Consider the following 21,324-nt stretch of genomic DNA (forward strand, 5'->3'; position numbering starts at 1 on the left):
TATAAAAAAGATCATCATATTAACGTAAATGTTATGTAATCATCGTGACTCGACATCATTATGAATAAATTTCCTTGGGATGAATTGTTACACAATCACTCTTTTTCATCCATTAATGTCTGCGCCACAAAGTCAAGGTATTCCTCTTTCTTCCTCGGACGCAAAATGGGTAAATGCATTGGACTTTTTATGAACTTTAATTGTACTCAAGAAAATTTGGATTGAATAAAGTTTTTCTTTGGACGAACATTCAAACCATGTCCCTTTCACCAAACAAAATTCAATATATTTGAATATTTAGAATCCAATTAATTTAAAAATTCATAAATATAAATAATTATGGTCGTGTGGGAACCTATGCGAGGAAAATTCTTAGGAGTTCCTATGATTTAGTCACCGAAAAAGAAAGTGCACCTTGTTTATATAGACACTAACTTGTACAATTCTTTTAAGCTTTTCTTAGATATCCTATCATCAAAATCGTCATGGTTCATTCATGTACCATTCCTTTACTCATGTGTCACATGCCCAACATATTCCGCCTTGGTTCGTCCCCAAACCACTTCTTATTGAAAGAGGTACTGCTTTTATTCCATTTGTTACGTCCTCATGCTTAGGATTCGAAATCCATATTTGGTACCTAATGGGCATTGACATTCTCATACATCCCCTATGACATAGTTACTTTACTTACTTTTAAGAGTGAATACTATTATCACAGACCAATATAAATTATTCTCGCATGCTTTGTTCTCACTCACATGCATCTCAGGAAAATTCTAGAAGGTCACCCAACATAAAATGAATTGCTCCAAGTAAAGCATGCTTAACCATAGAGTTCCTAAGATTAAACCACCGAAAAGGAAGGTGCACATTATTAGTATAGGTCATGTGCACGCTCAATTCTTTTAAGTTTTTCTTAGCTATCCTATCGTCAAGATTCCTCTCATTCAGATGTAGTATCTCTTCATTCATGTATCCCTCATTTACTCAGTGTCACAACTATGAACTATCCTCAAGATGTTATATCCATTCAATTCTTTTAAGTCTATCCAATCTTTCATAGCTATCCAGTCTACCTATTTTTAGCATAAAAATCCTAAATGTGAGCTGATGTGATTGTGTATTTGTCATTTCATATACAAAATATTGTTCTCTTCATAGATTCTAGTAACATAACCCTCCTTCTCTTTAATCTCTATACAGACGTGTTAAAGATTTCTTCCTCACCTTCTTTCTCCTTTTGTCTCTAATGAACATGGAGCAACATATATTTGCATATTGTCTTTGCTCGTCTTCACATCATCAGTAACAATTTCATCATTTGAAGCATTGTCTCGCCTATAAGACAATCTTCCTCTTTTTTAATGGATTGTACAATTTGTCTCAATCTTACTTAATCCTATAAATTCATCTCTAGACGTAATTTAGACATGTATTTTATAAATCGATGGATTCCATTAAATTTTTATTGAAAGCTATTCAAAATGGATCATTATTACCGAGATTCTCACCTATAGATTTGACTGATTTACTTTGATAAAGATGGGTGGAAAAATTCATTTTCTTGTCTATTTGCATTCTTTGCCAAAGTACATATACTTTCCTTTATGTTTCAAGATTTTATAAAATACAAAGTTTAGAACAAGACAAGATTTATAAGAACATAATAGACCAATATATATATATATATATATATATATGAAAAGAATAACAAAAATTACACTTTTTTGTTTTAGATGATTGACACAAAATGAAGAGATGAAAAAGAATAAGAAAATTTCTTAATGAAAAATAAGAAATAAACAATAATAGAAACATATATCCTACCTAGAATCTAAAACTTTGATACTAAATGTTACGAAAATTTTGAAATTCAATCCAATAACGTTATTAAAGAATAAAATCTTTATATCTTAATTATTCAAGATCCTTAAAAACGATAAGGAATCAACCCACAGGAAAGTTTTGGAACAAATTACCTTGATGATCAACTGATGATCAAAATCAAGAATAAAAAAAATAGTTTCTAAACTTGTGATTCGAATTACTCCACAAGATAGCTTGATCAAGACTACTTGAATGACTATAGTATACAAACCTAAACATAAGAAATACAAAGAAACAAGCCCATGGCTTAAGAAGCATAATATGAAAACTTAAATTCATCCTAAAGCAACAACGTGAATGATTATTTATAGCCTTAAAATAAACCTTAAATTAACCTATGATCAATTGAAAGGTGGTAACTCTCATTCCCATCAATACCATAATTACCACTAACTAATTGTAACTTAAAACCTTAAAAATAATACATTAAAATTGAAAAATACAATGAAACCTGATACGTGGAAATCACTACAAGGTGAGTAAGATTCGGATTACCTTGTTGATTTAATATCTCAAGACAAGAACATTGTTTGAGATTCGAATCACTCCACAAGCAAGATCGATCATGTCTAGCTTGAATGGTTCTTGTTGATCAAATATCTCAACGCAAGAACATTTGTTTGAGATTTGAATCACTCCACAAGCAAGATTGATCATGTCGAACTTGAATGATTCTACATGCAACCTAAACTACATAGAATTGAAAAGAAACTTAGTCATTGGCCAAAGAAAAGCACAAATGCTCCTTTTACTATATTTTCCAAGTCTACTTGCAAATACAACATACATGGCTCTATATAGTCTCAAAATAAAACTACTATATTTTCCAAGTCTACTTGCAAATACAACATACATGGCTCTATATAGTCTCAAAATAAAACTGAAACTATTAGAGACATTCCAAGAGTTGTAACATTCATACTTAATGGCCATAATTAACCATTATGTAATTGTAACCGTAAATAAAATTCTTAAAATACATTAATGAAATACAATAACTTTAAATTACTCTAAATTGTAATCCACCCAAAATTTATAACATGAAACTTCATTCTTCTTCAATGTGGCATGAATTGAAATATCTTTTGATAGTTTCAACAATATTTTCTTCACATCTTCATTGAAGCATATTGTATGAGTGATGTCTCTCGGTTCATATCAAAACCTCCCTAAATCCAAACATGTATGGTACAATCTTATCATCTAGCATGAAGTCTTTGTGGCATGATTGAGAGACCTTATTTCGTATCAACAAGTGACACCTAAGCAAATGTTGAGAAAAATCATCCAAAATTATCAGAGTACTGGATAGGTATTCACCTTCATTAAAATATTTGTTGCTGATTGATGAAAGGGAACAAGAGTCCTTTGATGGGGTACTAGAGTTGGAGGATACAACCAAGTGGAAGCAAGTCATGGATGATGGGATGAGTTTGATGTCTAGGCTTCAAAATTGTGTTGTTCTTTCGTATACTGAAGGTTAGTATGTGGCAAAGTTGAAAAGAAGATGATGTGGATAATAGATTATCTAGAAGAATTAGGCAAGAAGCAACATGAAAATATTCTTAATGTAGATAGTTAAAGTGTCATTCAGTTGGTGAAGAACCTGATTTATCCTTCAAAGAAAAACACATCATAAGATGTTATCATTTTACTCGCAGGTCCATGGAAGAAGGTGATGTGTTTAGAGAAGATATAGGGTGCAAATAATCCAGTAGACATGTTGACAAAATGTGTTGATGTTGGAAAATTGAGGTTGTGCAAAACCTTAATTGGTCTTGTGCAATGAAGATATTGATGGTCATTTGAAAATGAAATTCTTAGTTGACTAGATCAGTCTCCAAACGAGAGAATTGTTACATTTATATGTTGCTCAATGGTTATACATAATAAAGCTATATATGACAAATGACATATATACTAAATAACTGTGTAGTAAATTGTCATATCTCGTAAAACTATTTACTTATAGCCTTAAAAATAAACCTTAAATTAACCTAAGGTCAATTTAAAGGAGGTAACTCTCATGCCCATTAATACCATACTTACAACTAACTCGTTGTAACTTAAAAGCTTAAAAGTAATACATTAAAATTGAAAAATACCATGAAACCTCCTTAAATCCTGTTACAATCTTATCATCTACCTTAAAGTCTTTGTGGCATGATTAAAGACACCTTATTTCGTACCAACAAGCGACACTTAAGCAAGTGTTAGAAAAAAAATTATCCAAAACCATCATTGTACTAGCCTCTACTATTAGGAACAAAAAAGGAAACACATAAAAAGTCAGCTATACCTTGTAGCAATGTAAAAAAAAAAAAAAAAAAAAATTCTACATCAAAGCAAATTGAAGGACAAGATTTGCAAAGCAAGTTGAATCTAAAGGCTTCACTTTATTTTATTGGTGATATCATTCAAAGTTTTTGTATCACCCGAGTCCCAACGAGAAATTTAGAACTTAATTTTTTCTCTTAAAGTCGAACTTTTCAGATTTTATTGGAAGTCTTATATTTTTATACTCACTCCGTTTTTCCCTTTCTTTTTCAGGTATCGGTTGAGGTGGGGAGGTGTTTGAGAGCTGCACTGTCACAGAAGGGTGTTGTTCTGGAGCGTCAGTCCGTTTTCACGTTGGGAGTCTTTTGTATTTTCTTTTATATTTGTATTTTCCATGTATAATATTTTTATTTTATTTTGGTGTCAGTTGAATTCGTTTTCTTCTTTTAAATTTTATTGGAATTTTCTTCTATTTTATTTTATTTTTAATTTTATTTATTTTCGCTTTCATCTTTTTAGTCTCAATTCGATTTTCGAGATTCCGAAAATTGAGTTAGGGCAATTTTAGTTTTGTAAGCCTCAGTGAGAATAATAATCATTATCTTTTCACACAAAACTTCGATATAAAATGTATCGTACCTTAAATATTAAAATAATTTGATTGAATTTATATAATATTTAAGATACGATACATTTAAAGCTGTGGGCTTTAAACTTAGAGGTGAAACAACATAATAAGCTGTTGACCACCCAAACAAGAAAACGAATTAAATGGATTAGACCAACCAACCCGACCAACCCGAACAAAAAGTATAATGCGAAATAATATCCAATGGCTGCAGGAAGATCGTTGAGAGGCTTGAGGTTAACCATTATAAATCCTCGTAGAAAGGCCAATGCTAAGAACACTACTGCCGCACACATGGCCAACACTAACACCCAACTACAAACCCTATTTTTTAGTGGAACTCGACTGATGATTAGCAGAATCACGCCCACAGAGGCCATGAACGAGACCACGTTTGCCATTGAGTAAATCAAGTACTGTACTGGTCGTCTGTATGCCATAATTGCAGTTCCAGCTGGGAGAATTGTCCCATTTTTCAAAGTTGCACTCGAGCTCATATAATAATATTCCTCTTCATAGTTGTTGGAATTGTATTCCGTGTCTTGTTGCCAAACACCACCTGCAGGGTTCACCCCGGCTTGAAAAGTCACGGTTGCGATCACTGTAGCCACCAACATCATTGTCCCTTGCACTTCTTGAACCCAATCTCCTTTGTATTTCAATTTCTTCCTCCATGTCTTCCACCGCCCTATTCTAAATGATGCACATTCTTGTCTCTGTTCTTTGGAATTGTTCTTTGGAATTTCGAGATGCTAGACTTCTTTTTCTAACATGTGAAGCTATAATGTTTGTAGTGCTTATTTTAGTTTTGACCTCAGAGAGCGAGAGTAAATATCCTACTATCTGCATATTAAAAAAAAAATTAGAAAAGTTTTTAATTGGCTAAAAATTCATTTAAAATTTTTTCTCATTACTTACCTCACTTTTTTTGGAGTGTCATTGATAGATCCAAAATAGTATTTCCATTGTCATCAGTTGTGTTTAGGAAGCCTTCATGCCGATTCATAAACGTTTCAATAAGCAGCTTTATACCCTCTAAATGGTCACTTTCTACACATAAATGTAAAATAGTACGACCATCGTTGAGCTTCATCCAAATAGATTGTGGCCTTGCATTGATAAGCTCTTTCATAATGTCGACTTGTCTATTGATTACTGCATAATGGAGAGGAATGAACCCATCGTTATCATAAACCAAGCAAGCACTCGTGTTGTTCTCCAACAAAGCTCGAACGGTGTCGATGTCTCCATTTTTTGAAGCAAGATGGAGGGGCGTTGGTTGAAAGGCGTCAACCTCAGACTGCATCACAATTCTAATCTCTTGATTTTGTGCTGCATCATCAGGAATAGCATTGAAAGAGGGCGTGGGATGTTTGAGGTTCTGCTCCATACTCACTGTATTGTCATCCCACTCTCTTGCTTGCTTGCTTTCAGATTGTATGAAATGAGAGTAATATATAAATCAAAGAAGGGAGAGTCTTGTAAAGCGTAGTACAATAATTGAGGTTCCACTTTCGCAAGCTATCTTTGACCCATTCAAACTTATGGTCTACGTTGACCCATTCAAAGCCGCACGTTTCTTATCAAGTTAGAATTAATACATTACAAAAAGATCTCACAATCTATCCCTTTCGAAATTCAGCATGATGGTTGGCACTCTTCTCTAATTGATCTGGGACTCTCCACAATCCACCCCTCTTTAAGGTCCATCATCCTTGTTGGCACATCGTCTCGTGTCCACCCCCTTCAAACTCAATCTCCTCATTGGCACATTGCTCGGTGTTTGACTCTAATATCAATTGTAACAACTTAAGCTCATTTCTAACCGATATTGTTGTGCTTTTTTAGATTTTACTTACCGGCTTCCCTTCAAAGTTTGTAAAATGGTCTCCTAGGAAAGGTTTTCATACGCTTATAAAGAATGTTTTGTTCTCCTCTCTAATCCGAGATCTCCCAATAAAAAAAATAATAAGAAGAAAGTAAAAATATCTAAATGTTCTACTCGGTTAGAATATGGAAGGGAGGAGAGCTAAACGTGACCAAGATTATTATAATTAAAAGAATGTAGTATGTGTATGGTAATACCTAATTATTAAGTTAATAATTATTAGTTAGGTGCAACTACTCCTTGCTGTCCACGATGCCACGTTACAAAGATAAAGTGTTACCCTTTTTGTTTTGGACGAAAAATGGTTAAATGCATTCAATTTTTTATGAACTTTATTTGTATTCTACAAATTTGGAGTTTTCTTTGGACCAACATTCAAAAGTTTTAATTACCAAAATTAATTTAAAAAATTACTTTTAAATTTTGTATTTTTGTCTAAAACATATTTGTCAACATTCCAAGCTTTTCTTAATAAATAAATAAATAAATAAATAATAGTAATAATAATAAAATATCGACTTTTAAAAGTTTCATTAATATACTTACGCTTTTTGAAAAAGATAAAAATTATATTCGGAATTTCAAAAGTTTCAATAACCTTGTACCTTTTAAAAAAACCTAACTTATAGTGTGTATATATGTATATATAGACATTAAAGTATTGATTGTGATGTCATCTTTACTCAAGTCTTGGGATACTGTTGTTGCTACGATGAGTAGTTCTCGGAGATATGAGAAACTGAAGTTCGATGAAACTTGAAATGTAGTTCTTAACGAAAGAATTCGCAAACGAGACATTGGGAATTGATCTAGTAGTGCTCTCAGTGTTGACCAATGGGGAAGAAGTAAATCAAGGGCCCAAACAAACACGACCGATGAAAATAAAATAAGTGAAAAAAATGTTCAAACAATTGAAACGTAGCGTGTTGGAATTGTGGAGAAAAAAGACAATTTTGGACAAATTGTACAAACCAAAGAGAGAGCAGAATCACAAACTAGAGGATGATAATGGTTCTATAAATTCAGCAAAAGACATTGTTGATGCTCTTAACCTCACTGTGGACAGCTCGATTGAATCCTAAATTTTGGATTTATGTGCATCCCTTTATTCTTCTCCAAATAAGAAACTGTTTTGAAATTTCAAATGAGAAGACGTATCTTGCCGACAACAAAGTCTTTGAGATTTTAGGAAATAGAGATGTCTGCATAAAAATTCTCGTAAGAAATTAGTGGATATTAAAAGATGGTAGATATATTCCTCGTCTCAAGAATAATTTGATCTCTTTTGGTCAGTTGGATAACACAGGTTATGCAGTAGAGTTTGAAAAAAGTTCGTGGAAGATTATGAAAGATGCTATGTTGGTAGCACGCGACACAAAATTTGGAATTGATAAGGCAACCCTTATCCTCAGCCCCACGATCCAAGCTTTTGTTGAAGCAAGAACCTTTGAATAAAAGAAATTAACATTTTCTTATACAAAATTCGGATCAAGCAAGAGATAAGGTTAGAATTAGATTATCAAGATTTGGAACCTTTTCTAAATTGAGTCACTACACAAGAAAAGACTTGATTGAATGGCTCAGATGCAATCTGCATGAAACTCAGATGGCTTGATTGAATGCTGAGATGCAATCTACCACCAGAATTGCATGAAATTGAGAAGGCTTGATTGAATGGTCAGATGCAATCTACCACAAAAATTGCATGAAACTTAGAAGTGTGAAAGATGATGCTCGTATTTCTAAGGGCTAAAGTCTCAATTTGAGATCTCACTTTCATTGTTTCAGAATTACCTTTTTTATTTAATAATCTATGGGTATTTATAGTCTCCCCATGAAAGAAACTTTCAATTCTTGAAATGACCACGGGAGAAGTTAGTGGTCATAATTTAATCCCGATCCCCTTAAATCTATACAAGAGAAGAAGTCAATTTCACCCATAACTTCCACCCTTTTGCCCATTACAAGAATTATGAAATTAAAAATAATAAATAAAGTTTTCTAACTACTTATGAATCAAGTACAATTTATAGCAACTTCATCCCCTTCTTCAATTGTGCAAATATTCACTTTTAAACCTCCAAATGGCTCTTCATCAATCAAATGAGCTTGTAACACATGAAGTAATGGTTGAATCGAGCCTATTCAATCTTGTAGATGACTAATGAATGCTTGTTGAATCTTCTTGGCCTTGGAACGTGTAATAGGTCCAATTGAAACATTTGGAACACCGTGATCCTTATCACATTATATACCAATGTAGGGTGTATAAGCATGATTGCTATTGTTGAGAGTTCTTTCAATTCAAGTCTGCGGCACAAAAGACTTGGATATATAAACGTCAAAGGAATGAAGATGTTGGCTGCAAAAGTAATTTTAGAAGGCGTGAAATCTTTGACATGGGTCTTTGTGAGAATAGCGTTATGGGCAAACAAAAACGAGTTAGCTTCACAAAAATAAGTTAGCTTCACAAAAGCTGCAAGAGAATCGAAGAAAGTGCGATTGAAAATGGTTCATACAAACGCTTTGGAACCATCTCCAGTTTCAAAACTTAGTGGATCAAAATTCTACGTCATCTTTATCAATGAATTTGGCAGAAAGCTATGAGTTTATTTCTTAAAACACAAGTCAGATCGACTAAGTTTCAAAACTTAGTGGATCAAAGTTCTACGTCATCTTTATTGATGAATTCGGCAGAAAGCTAATGGGTTTATTTCCTGAAAAACAAGTCAGATGTGTTTGCCACCTTGAAAAGTGGAAAGTTGATATTGGAAATCAGGCTGACTTGAAAATCAAATGTGTGAGGTCTAACAATGGATGAGATTACGAAAAGTCAAAATTCAAAACATTTTGTGCAACTGAGGAAATCAGATTAACGATGGCAATTTCCGGTAAGGCAAAACAAAATGGTGTTGCTGAAAGGATGAATAGAACATTAAATACGCGAGCTAGAAGTATGAGACTTTATTTTGGATTGTCAAAGACATTATGGGTTGATGAGGTAAATACAGCAGCCTATTTGATTAATTTAGGGTCATTAGTACCCTTGGGTTCAAGTTGTGATAATAGATATTGACAGAAAAAAAACTCAAGTTTTGGTTGCACTGTGTATGTTGATTCAGAGAAGAGAGACAAGTTTGATGCTAAGGCTATGAAGTTCTACCATAGGCTATGGTCCTAGCATGTTTAAGTACAGGTTTTGGGATGACAAGAATTGAAAAATGCTAAGATATTGGACGTGACTTTTGATGAAAATGTCCTATACAAGAATAAAAAAATGAAAGGTTATGAGACAATGAAACAAGTGGAGTTGAGGCTGAGTTGCAGAAAAATTCATGTACTGATGCTGTAGCAGATACTCAATAAACTCCTAAGATTGTTGCTAAGAAACCAGAAGTGGAACAAGTGACACATGAGCATATGGTGAGAAGATCATTCACAACAATCCGAGTGCCAGATATGTATTCACTTTCAATACACTATTTGTGACTAATGAATGAGAACCAGAGTTCTTTTATGAGATATTATAGTTGAAGGATACAACTAAGTGGGAGAAAGTCATGGATAACAGGATGAGTTGGATATCTAACTTTCAAATTTGTGTTGCTCTTTAATCTACTAAGGCTTAGTACGTTGCAATAGCTGAAGTTGGAAACGAGATGACATGAATGACAAACCATCTAGAATTATTATGCAAGAAGTAGAACGAGATGATTCTTTATACAGATAGTCAAAGTGTCATTCAGTTGGTGAAGAACCTGGTTTATCATTCAAAGATAAAAACACATTAGAAGATGATATCATTTCACTCGCAAGTTAGTGGAATAAGGTGATGGGTTTAGAGAAGATAGAGGGTGAAAAAATCTAGCACGTGTTGACAAAATGTGTTGATGTTGGAAAATTAAAGTTGTGCAAAACCTTAATTGATCTTGCGCAATGAAGATATTGATGGTCGTTTGAGAATGAAATTATTGGTTGACTAGATCAGCCTACTCCAAAGGTGAGAATTGTTATATTTATAGGTTATTCAATGGTTATACATTATAAGGCTATATATGACAAATGACATATATAGTAAACAACCGTGTATAGTAAATGGTTGTATCTGGTAAAACTATTTAGGGTAGATAGTTCAATATATACTAGATGACTATATCTTGAAAAGTTATAAATTGAATTATATATATTTGTATGTGTGTATGTATATGTGCATGCGTGCGTGTTCTTGCATTCTCTATTATGATACATACTTGAAATTATTAATATAAATATCTATCAATATTTTTCTTTGTATCTTCTCTCTTGTTTTTTTGTGTTCATCTGAATCGAATGTAATGTGTGAATTGTGTTGTTCTAATCCCGAATATACCAAACTCAAATCTCAAGAACCAAAAGTATAATTTTGTATATTGACATTTTATGTAGTAAGTATTTTGTTTTAGTTAAAAATAAGAAAAGTGCACGAGTAATTTTATATTGATATAGAAATACATTTTAATTAGTTTAAAAAAATATGAAAAATATATCTTTATAATTATAATAATACTAGTAATGTGTGTAAACAACAATATCTAAGGTGTGGTACACTTACGTGGAATAGACCAACCAACCAAAGGCTATATCAAAATTGTTGAGAGACTTGAGATTAACCATTACAAATCGGTGTAGAAATGCGAATGCGAAGAACACTACTTCAGCACAGCATTAACACCCAACTACAAACCCTATTATTTAGTGGAACTCGACTGATGATCAGTAGAATCAGGCTCACAGAGGCCATGAACGAGACCACGTTTGCAATTGAGTACATAAAGTAGTTTATTGGTCATTGGGATGCCATAATAGCACTTCTAGCAGGGAGAATTGTCCCATTTTTCAAAGTAGCACTCTATCTCGTATAATAATAATCATCTCCATAGTTGTTGGAATTGTATTCCGTGTCTTGTGGCCAAAAACCGCCGGCAGAGTTCACCCCAGCTTGAAAAGTCACCATTGCGATCACTATAGCCACCGACATCATTGTCCCCCTTGCACTTCTTGAACCAATCTCCTTTGTATTTCAATTTCTTCCTCCATGCCTTCCACCGCCCTATTCTAAATGATGCACATTCTGGTCTTTGTTTTTTCGAATTTCGAAATTCTAGACTTCTTTTTCTAACATTTGAAGCGGTGCTTATTCTAATTTTTACTTTAGAAAGCGAAAGTAAATATCCTACCATCTTACATTAAAAAAAAAATTTGGAAAAGTTTCTTATTGCATAATGAAGAGTTATCTCTAATTACTTACCTCTCTTTGTTCATCATTAGTTGTATTTAGGAAGCCTTCGTGACAATTCATAAATGTTTCAATGAGCAGCTTTATGCCATCTAAATGGTTACTTTCTACACATAAATGTAAAACAGTTCAACCATCGTTGAGCTTCATCCAAATAGATTATGGTGTTGCATTGATAAGCTCTTTTGATATGAACTAAGAGACATTAATCATACAATATACTTCAATGAATATGTTCGAATCACGAGTTTAGAAACAAACTTTCTTTACTCTTGATCTTGATCATCAAGGTAATTCATTTCATACTTTCTCTTGGGTTGATTCCATATCATCTTTCATGAAGTCGACATGTCCATTAATTACAGCATAATGGAGAGGAATGAACCCGTTGTTATCGTAAACCAAGCAAGCACTCGTGTTCTTCTCCAACAAAGCTCGAACGGTCTCGATGTCTCCATTTTTGGAAGCAAGGTGGAGGGGCGTTGGTTGAAAGGCGGCAACCTCAGACTGCACACAATTCTAATTTCTTGATTTTGAGCAGCATCATCACGAATATCATTGAAAGAGGGCGTGGGATGTTTGAAATTCTGCTCCATTCTCACTATATTTTAATTCCACTCTCTTGCTTGCTTGCAGATTGTATGAAATGAGTACAATTATTGGGTGAATTTGGATTCAAATAAACACATTAAAGTGAAAGTAATCAAAGTTCAAATATACCATAAACACCAAACACTTGAGTTGCCACGGCATCTATACTCGTATGTATAATTAAATATTTAAAATTTTATCATAAAACAATATTGTCATAGATTTACGTGTTAGAAAACATCTTTTAAATGATACAACAAAAAACTAAATAAATAAATAATGTTAAAATTAAAAGACTCTCTTCTAACCTAAGTCTAAGAAAACAAGTACAGTTATCCTATGCATGTGTCATGGTCTTGAATTGCGATATCGTCATTAGCTGTATAGGGATGTCTTGCCTTTACTTGAAAAGATGTAGCACACGGCTTGAGTATTTTAAAAAATACTCAATAAGTAACCCCACTGTTGGGGTCAGAGAACGTGAACATATATAATTCATGATCTAAGGACTTATCATTTAAAAACCATCATAGGGGGTCTCCAGTTCGGAAAAAATTGAATGTGTAGAACTTCCTTACACATGACCCACACGTGTGAGCGTGGGTCCTCAAGTGATTCGCACCCCTTGGACCCATCATAATCAAGGTAACTGCCCGTAGTGACGGTCAGAGGTCAGCAGACCCCTAATTTTCATGCGAGTCATGACCATTTTTAATCATAGTATAGGCATCTATACTCATCATCATAAATAGAGAAGTATCCTGATGTATATAAACACACAAAATGCATGAGGTCCCTATAGTTTTCATCTTTAAATCATCTTGATGACACAATCCTATACAACGTTCAAACATTACCCTAGTAACATGCGCGCATTGACCTTCATACATTCATCATCATTAACATTAACTAGGGTTGTGTCTTTGAAAACTCGTAGTCATAATGCATCATAACATCTAATACGTGCACCACTTTAATTGGAACATCATCATATTAAGTTATTTTATCATCATATGTCTCGCATCATCTTATTATTATGCATCATCATCATCATGTCAACATCATGTACATCATCACATCATTCTATAACATTATCACATCATCACATCATTCTATAACATCATCACATCATCATATAATATTATCAATCATATTATCTAACGTTATTAAGTCATCATATAATATCATCATACAACATCATCACATCATTTTAAAATGTCATAACACCATCATATAACGTCATCACATCATCATATAACATTATCACATTATCATGTTACATTATCACATCATCATATAACATAAAACATAAATGACACATGCAAGGGTCACATGGCACGAGTTGTCGTATATTAAGACAAGTCTTCTAACTGAGCCAATAGTAATGGCTCTTACTTGGTTGGCTTAGGTCGAAGCTACTACGACTCCTTGATGCTAGCTTAACATTGATCTCTCAAATTAAATTAAGCCTACGGAGTCCAGCAATCTTAAGTTAGAATTCTACCGTGGGAATTAACTCACTTAGTTTTGTATAAAATAATTTAAATAGCTCAGCCTAATTATGCATAAATACTTCACATTGACTCCAAAAATTTAGGTAATCATACTAACTTTAAAAGCTTCCGAAAATTTAAAACTAGCTAAAAGATAATCAACTAACATTAAACGCTTTCAAAAAATTGAAACTAGAAGGAAAGGGTTTGAACGTATCAGTCCCAAGTTGGATCAGCTAAAATGTTGACCTTGAGCAATTAGAAAGTATACTCTCCGACAAGCTCGAACGGTTCAAATGAGATGTTAAAATGAAGTGAGGGACCTCCGTTTTGTAGCAAAGACCAACGCCCACTTCNCTTGTTTTTACACCCATCACCCATTTAATTGTCAAAGTAAGTGTGTAGTGGTTGTTTTATTATTATTTTTTGGGACATTGGCATAATAGGAGCATTCATTTCTACGCGTACACTTTGTCTAGATATGAAAACTAAATGCATGTTTTGAAAAAGTCTTTGATGTACTAACCAAAACCATATTTGGGTCCTCTTGAATTAAAGTCGTGGAGGTTGGTTTTGCTTTTAATTTCTAAGTTTTAGTTAGGTGAAATCTACGGTACAAAAAATAAAAAAGAGATACATGAATCAACAGAGACCAATTCCAAGTGAGATAGGATAATTAAGAAAGGTTTAATGGTCGAAGTCCACCACTAACACATATTGTCCTCATTCGACTTTCCCTTTTGAGCTTCCTCTTAAAGCTTTAAAACGAGTCTGTTAGGGACTGATTTCTATAACCTTATATAGGGAGTTTCGTTCTCCTCTCCAATCGATGTGAGATCTTACAACAAGTTTAAATGAAATAAAAGTTTATATCTTCGTTTTCGTCCATTAATAAAGATACCAAAATCCTTAGCATTGTTATACAATCACTCTTTTTCATCCATTAATGTCGCGCCACAAAGTCAAGGTATTCCTCTTTCTTCCTAGGACATAAAATGGGTAAATCCATTGGACTCTATATGAACTTTAATTGTACTCTAGAAATTTTGGCTTGAATAAAGTTTTTCTTTGGACGAACATTCAAACCATGTCCCTTTCACCAAACAAAATTCAATATATTTGAAAATTTAGAATCCAATCAATTTAAAAATTCATAAATATAAATAATTATGGTCGTGTGAGAACCTATTCGAAAAAAATTCCTAGGAGTTCCTATGATTTAGTCACCGAAAAGAAAAAATGCACCTTATTTATATAGACACTGACATGTACAATTCTTCTAAGTGTTTCTTAGATATCCTATCTTCAAGATCTCTCTCATTCAAATATGTTCTCGGTTCATTCATGTACTCTTTACTCAGGTGTCACATGCCCAACATATTTCGTCTTGGTTCGTCCTCGAACCACATCTTATTGGAAGAGGTACTGCTTTTATTCCGTTTGTTACGCCTCATGCCTAGGATTCGAAATCTATATTTGGCACCTAATTGATAGTGTTACTATAACACATGCGGAAGCAATTTGGATCTTAGGCACTTTTAGAACATCAATTATTGTAAATGACTAGCATGTTCATAAGTATTAAAACTTAATGAGTTTAAATACTAACCTTTTGTAGTTCAAACTCCTTTTGCCTCACGAACCGATTTCGAACCACCACTAGTGTCTTCTCCACTATTCTCCGGCCTTAGAACGGGATTGTGGAATCCGGTGAGTGACTAAACTTGGGAGGGATTTTGTATACGTGAAAGAGAGTGCTTGTGAGAGGTTTTTCATCAAGATGAAGAATCCCTTCCAAGTATCATGATCACTCTATTTAAAGAGTCAAGTTTGCATGTTCATGCAAACTTGAGATCACCAAATCTTGACACTTAAAATTCCACTCAAATGTTTGAGATTATGTGGCAAGCATGCATGTTTGAGTTAACCAAATTTTGACACTCAAAATTCCACTCAAACTTGTGGGGTTTATTTGGCAAACATGCAAGTTTGGTTAAACCAAATTTTGACACCTCAAAATTCCACTAACATGATTTTTCCATTAGATGAAAGTCAACATTTTGACTTTCTTCATTTTAATTAGATGAAAGTCAACATTTTGACTTTCTTCATTTTAATTCAACAATTAATTTGAATAATGAATTTCAAATTAAAGTAACATTAAATAATTAATTAAACTATTTAATTAATATTTAATATTAATTCAAATGCCAATCCCAGTCAATTCCGACACATAATTGATTAAGATATTTAAATCTTATTTAAATATCTCAGATTCTCTCTTTTCGTTTAATTCGTAAATAAAATAAAATTGCGGTTAAATATATCGTATATATGTAACGCATATTCCCTAATTTGAATTCGAACACTTCGAACTCACTCGTCACACTGTTCTATGGTTTAGTCCGATATGAGCTAGCAGAGGGACCTAATGGACCTATAGATCATGGGCTCCAACGATTCAAGATTAACCGATTAAACTCATTAACCTGGTTAACCAACATTCGTTAACTACTAGGACACTCCACTATAGCCTAGTAGTTGCACTCCCCTCACTATAGATATATTTCTGTCCATCTGATATAACCATGATTAGTAAGTCGATCCTTCACAGGTTGTTCGTAACTAGAGCTGGGTCAATTTACCGTTTTACCCCTGAAGTTACTTCTTGTTCCTTATGTCTCACTGATCCTCTAATAAACAATTGGTTTGTGGTCCAACCAGTAAACCGAATCCCTCTCAGGCCAATGAGAGGGTGGGGCCCCTTGTTCAAGACCTGGAGTCAGTGCTTAAGGGAACTACCTTTCTTCTATCCCTAAAAGTGGGTAGGAGTGAATTCCGTCTTGCACCCCACGTCCCCAGCCATTCACCCAGTCTTACCCCTGAAATGGGAGGCCTGTTGAGTCGGCGAACTAGAGCCACTCTCACCCATGCAAATCTAAGGATAATTCCGAATAAACAGGAGTTCATGGTTAGCTCAGGATTAAAACCGAGTTACCTAGGTTATCGAATGAAAAGAAAATCAGTCTCAACAGTAAACGACTTTATAAAGTGAGAGTGGTTTTCTTCATGGTCCGATCTTATGCAATACTCATTGCATAGGACGCCCCCACTCACATGTCTCCACATGCACAATTTAGTGATCGCATTGTTTATATCATATACAAAAGTGGGCCGCATCCATAGTGTCCCCAGAATAAGGTACTCAGCCTTATCCTTATACTATAGATCATTTTGACTATATACTTGAACTTGATCCACTCTTATGTCTCTACATATAGTTCAAGTAATCATACTATAGCCAGAGTGTTCTTAGTTTATTGGATTTAGATTAACGATCGTAAAGTTCACTTTATTCAATAACAATTTTTTACTCAATAAACATCAATAATAACTTTATTGAAAATAGAATATATCTTTGTTTACAAACTATGAGTTTTAGGACATAAAACCCAACACTAATGGCCTTGACATACATTCTCATACATCCCCTATAACATGATCACTTTACTTGCCTCACGTTTTTAACAGTGAAAACTATTACCATAGACCAATACAAATTCTTCCTGGATACTTTGTTCTCACTCACATGCATCACATTCATGGATAGTACAATTCGTCTCTCTCCTACTTGGTCTTGCAAATTCATCTCTTAACGTAATTTAGATATGTATTTCATAGATTGACTGATTCCATCAAAATTTTATTAAAAAGCTATCCAAAATGGATCATTATTACCATGGTTCTCATGTCTTTGTGCTTGATGAAACATAGATTTGGCTGATTTTCTTAGACAAGATTTATAAGAACATAAAAGAAGAAAATATATATATATATATATATATATATGAAAAGAATAACAAAAATGACACTTTTTTGTTTTAGATTCTGGACCCATTATGAATAGATGAAAAAGAAAAAGAAAATTTTGGAATGAAAAATAAGAAATAAACGATAACAAAAGCATATATCCGACCTAGAATCTAAAGCTTTGATACCAAATGTTACGAAACTTTTGGAATTCGATCTAACAACCTTGTTAAAGAACAAAATCTTTAGATCTGAACTATCTTCTGAACTATCTAAAAACCTAAAAACGATAAGGAATCAACCCAAGGGAAAGTTTTGGAACAAATTACCTTGATGATTAAGATCAAGAGGAAAGAAAACTTGATTCTAAATTTGCGATTCGGATTATTCCACAAGTTAGCTTGATCAAGACTATTTTGTAACATGCAAACCTAAACACAAACATCTAGGTAAAATCTTATCATCTACCATGAAGTATTTGTGACATGATTGAGACACCTTATTTTGTATCAACAAGTGACACTTGAGCAAATGTTGAGAAAAAGCATCCAAAACCATCATAGTAGGTATTCACCTTCATTACAATATTTGTTGCTGACTGATGAAGGGGAGCCAGAGTCTTTTGATGGGGCCCTATAGTTGGAGGATACAACCAAGTGGAAGCAAGCCATGGATGATGGGATGAGTTTAATGTCTAGGCTTCAAAATTGTGTTGCTCTTTCATATAGTTAGTATGTAGCAATAGCTCAAGTTGAAAAGGAGATGATGTGGATCATTAGGCAAGAAACAGCTTGAGAAGATTCTTAATATAGATAGTCAAAGTTTCATTCAGTTGGTAAATAACCTAGTCTATCATTCAAAGACAAAACAGATCAGAAGATGTTATCATTTTAATTGTAGGTCCGTGGAAGAAGGTGACGTATTTAGAGAAGATAGAGGGTGCAAATAATCTAGCAGACATGTTGCACAAAATGTGTTGATATTGAAACATGAGGTTGTGGAAAATCGTAATTGGTTTAGTGCAGTGAATATATTGATGGTCGTTTAATAATTCAATTCTTGGTTGACTAGATCAATCTCGAATAGTAGAATTGTTAGGTTAGGGAGTTTTCTCCTTGTTTATAAGGAGGTCACGTATATAGTAAACAACTATGTATAGTAAATAATTATATATGGTAAACTGTAGATTGTGCTCAGAAAATATACTTTTTGCATTATATGTATTTTCTATTACGGTACATACTTGAAGTCATAAATATAAACTTCAGTTTTGTAAGTCTTGTGAGAATAATAATCGTTATCTTTTTAGATATCTATAATATGAGGTACATTTTATAAACACAAATTTCGAAGCAAAATAAGAACATACACATTAATCAATATTAGGTATTGAATGAAATATAGTATTGAAATAATTTGATTGAATTTATATAATATTTAAGGTGTGGTACACTTAAGGGCCGTGGGCTTTAAGCTTAGAGGTGAAACAGCTACATAAGCCGTTGACCACCCAAACAAGAAAACGAATTACGTGGAATAGACCAACTAATCCAACCAACCCGAACAAAAAGTATACTGCTAAATAATATCCATATCCTATAGCAAAATTGCTGACAAGGTTAACCATTATAAATCCTTGTAGAAAGGCCAATGCTAAGAACACTACTGCCGCACACATGGCCAACACTAACACCCAACTACAAACTCTATTTTTTAGTGGAACTCGACTGATGATTAGCAGAATCACGCTTACAGAGGCCATGAACGAGACCACATTGGCCATTGAGTAAACTAAGTGTTGTACTGGTAGTCGGTATGCCATAATTGCACTTCCAGCTCGGTGAATTGTCCCATTTTTCAAAGTAGCACTGTCTGGAGTGTCTTCTTGCCAAACACCGCCTGCAGGGTTCACCCCAGCTTGAAAAGTCACGGTTGCGATTACTGTAGCCACCAACATCATTGTCCCTTGCACTTCTTGAACCCAATCTCCTTTGTATTTTAATTTCTTCCTCCATGCCTTCCACCGCCCTATTCTAAATGATGCAGATTCTCGTCTTTGTTTTTTAGAATTTCGAGATTCTAGACTTCTTTTTCTAACATTTGAAGTTGTGCTTACTCTAGTTTTTACTTCAGAGAGCGAGAGTAAATATCCTACCATCTGCATTAAAATAAAAGTTAGAATTTTTTTTTATTGCACATCCATTTAATGGTAAGAATATTTGCTAAAACGAGTAAAAAATCTCTATTTATAATCATTTATATAACCAAATAAATTACAAAGATATGGAAATAACAATAAATGGAAAGAGCAATAAACAGATATCTCTATACCCTATGGTGAGCAGCAATGGGAGACAAATATCTTTATACCCTTGGAGTTTTTGTTTATTACTTACCTCACTTTGTCTGAGTTTGATTGATAAATCCAAAATCGTGTTCCCCTCGTCATCAGTTGTATTCAAGAAACCTTCATGACAATTCATAAATGTTTCAATAAGCAGCTTTAGACCCTCTAAATGGTTACTTTCTACACATAAATGCAAGACAGTTCGACCATCTTTGAGCTTCATCCAAATAGATTGTGGTGTTGCATTGATAAGCTCTTTCATGATGTCGACTTGTCCATTAATTACTGCATAATGGAGAGGAATGAACCCATCGTTATCGTAAACAAAGCAAGCACCCGTGTTGTTCTTCAACAAAGCTCGAACGGTGTCGATGTCTCCATTTTTTGAAGCAAGGTGGAGGGGCGTTGGTTGAAAGGCATCAACCTCAGACTGCATCACAATTCTAATTTCTTGATTATGTGCATCATCATCAGGAATAGCATTGAAAGAGGGCGTGGGATGTTTGAGATCTTGCTCCATTCTCACTATATTTCAATCCCACTCTCTTGCTTGCTTGCTTTCAGATTGTATGAAATGAGAGTAATATATAAATCAAAGAAGGGAAAGTCTTGTAAAGCGTAGTACAATAATCTTACTTTGACACATTCAAACTTATGGTCTACCTTGACCCCTTCAAAGCCACACGTTTTTTTATTGAAGTTAGAATTAATACATTACCCTTACCCAAACTTTTTGTTATGACGTTACTGTGGAGAGGTTTCCACACTCTTATACAGAATGCTACGTTCTTTTCCTCAATCATTAGCGTTCTTGTTGGCATTCGTTCTCTTTTTCAATTAATGTGGGACTCCCTTCAATCCACTCCCTGCAGGGTCTAATGTCCTTGCTAGCACACTGCCTCGTGTCCACCCCTTTCAAGGCTCAACCTCCTCGTTGGCACATCATTTGGTGTCTGCCTCTGATATCATTTCTAACGGTCCAAGCTCACCGCTAGTAGATATTGTTCTTTTGAACTTTCTTTTCCGATCTTCCTTTCAAAGTTTTTGAAATGCATGTTCTAGGAAAAAAAAATTCACACTCATGATTCGTTCTTCTCCCTAATCGAAGTGGGATGTCTTAAGTAA

General features: G+C 33.9%; 1 protein-coding gene across 3 annotated transcripts; it reads right to left on the reverse strand.

Annotated features, from left to right (window-relative positions):
* Nucleotides 1–4,814: 4,814 nt before the first annotated feature.
* Nucleotides 4,815–20,740, reverse strand: LOC111791749 (ankyrin repeat-containing protein NPR4-like). 3 transcript variants are annotated; one of them, XM_023673222.1, is made up of 4 exons: nucleotides 20,407–20,740; nucleotides 20,249–20,319; nucleotides 19,477–20,010; nucleotides 4,815–5,037 (listed from the first exon to the last, which is right to left on the reverse strand). In XM_023673222.1, the coding sequence occupies exons 1-4, from the start codon at nucleotides 20,717–20,719 to the stop codon at nucleotides 4,846–4,848; spliced, it is 1,110 nt and encodes a 369-aa protein (XP_023528990.1). In that variant the 5' UTR covers nucleotides 20,720–20,740; the 3' UTR covers nucleotides 4,815–4,845. The 3 variants fall into 3 exon arrangements, with proteins under 3 accessions (XP_023528990.1, XP_023528988.1, XP_023528989.1); XM_023673220.1 differs by having other exon boundaries at nucleotides 20,249–20,740; XM_023673221.1 differs by lacking the exon at nucleotides 4,815–5,037 and having other exon boundaries at nucleotides 19,263–20,010; nucleotides 20,249–20,740.
* Nucleotides 20,741–21,324: the final 584 nt, after the last annotated feature.

This window comes from Cucurbita pepo, chromosome LG03 (assembly GCF_002806865.2).
Source record: "Cucurbita pepo subsp. pepo cultivar mu-cu-16 chromosome LG03, ASM280686v2, whole genome shotgun sequence".
In the NCBI taxonomy this organism is placed as follows: Eukaryota; Viridiplantae; Streptophyta; class Magnoliopsida; order Cucurbitales; family Cucurbitaceae; genus Cucurbita; species Cucurbita pepo.

Bases quoted from the DNA above. Each gene is read 5' to 3' on its own strand.
- LOC111791749 (XM_023673220.1), bottom strand. From the start codon at position 20,719: ATGGAGCAAGATCTCAAACATCCCACGCCCTCTTTCAATGCTATTCCT. The intron at 20,011-20,248 runs GTAAGTAATAAA...ATTTTAATGCAG, and splicing joins TCAAACTCAGACAAAGTGAG to ATGGTAGGATATTTACTCTC. The intron at 5,038-19,476 runs GTTAACCTTGTC...GGATTTATAATG, and splicing joins TTCTACAAGGATTTATAATG to GTTAACCTCAAGCCTCTCAA.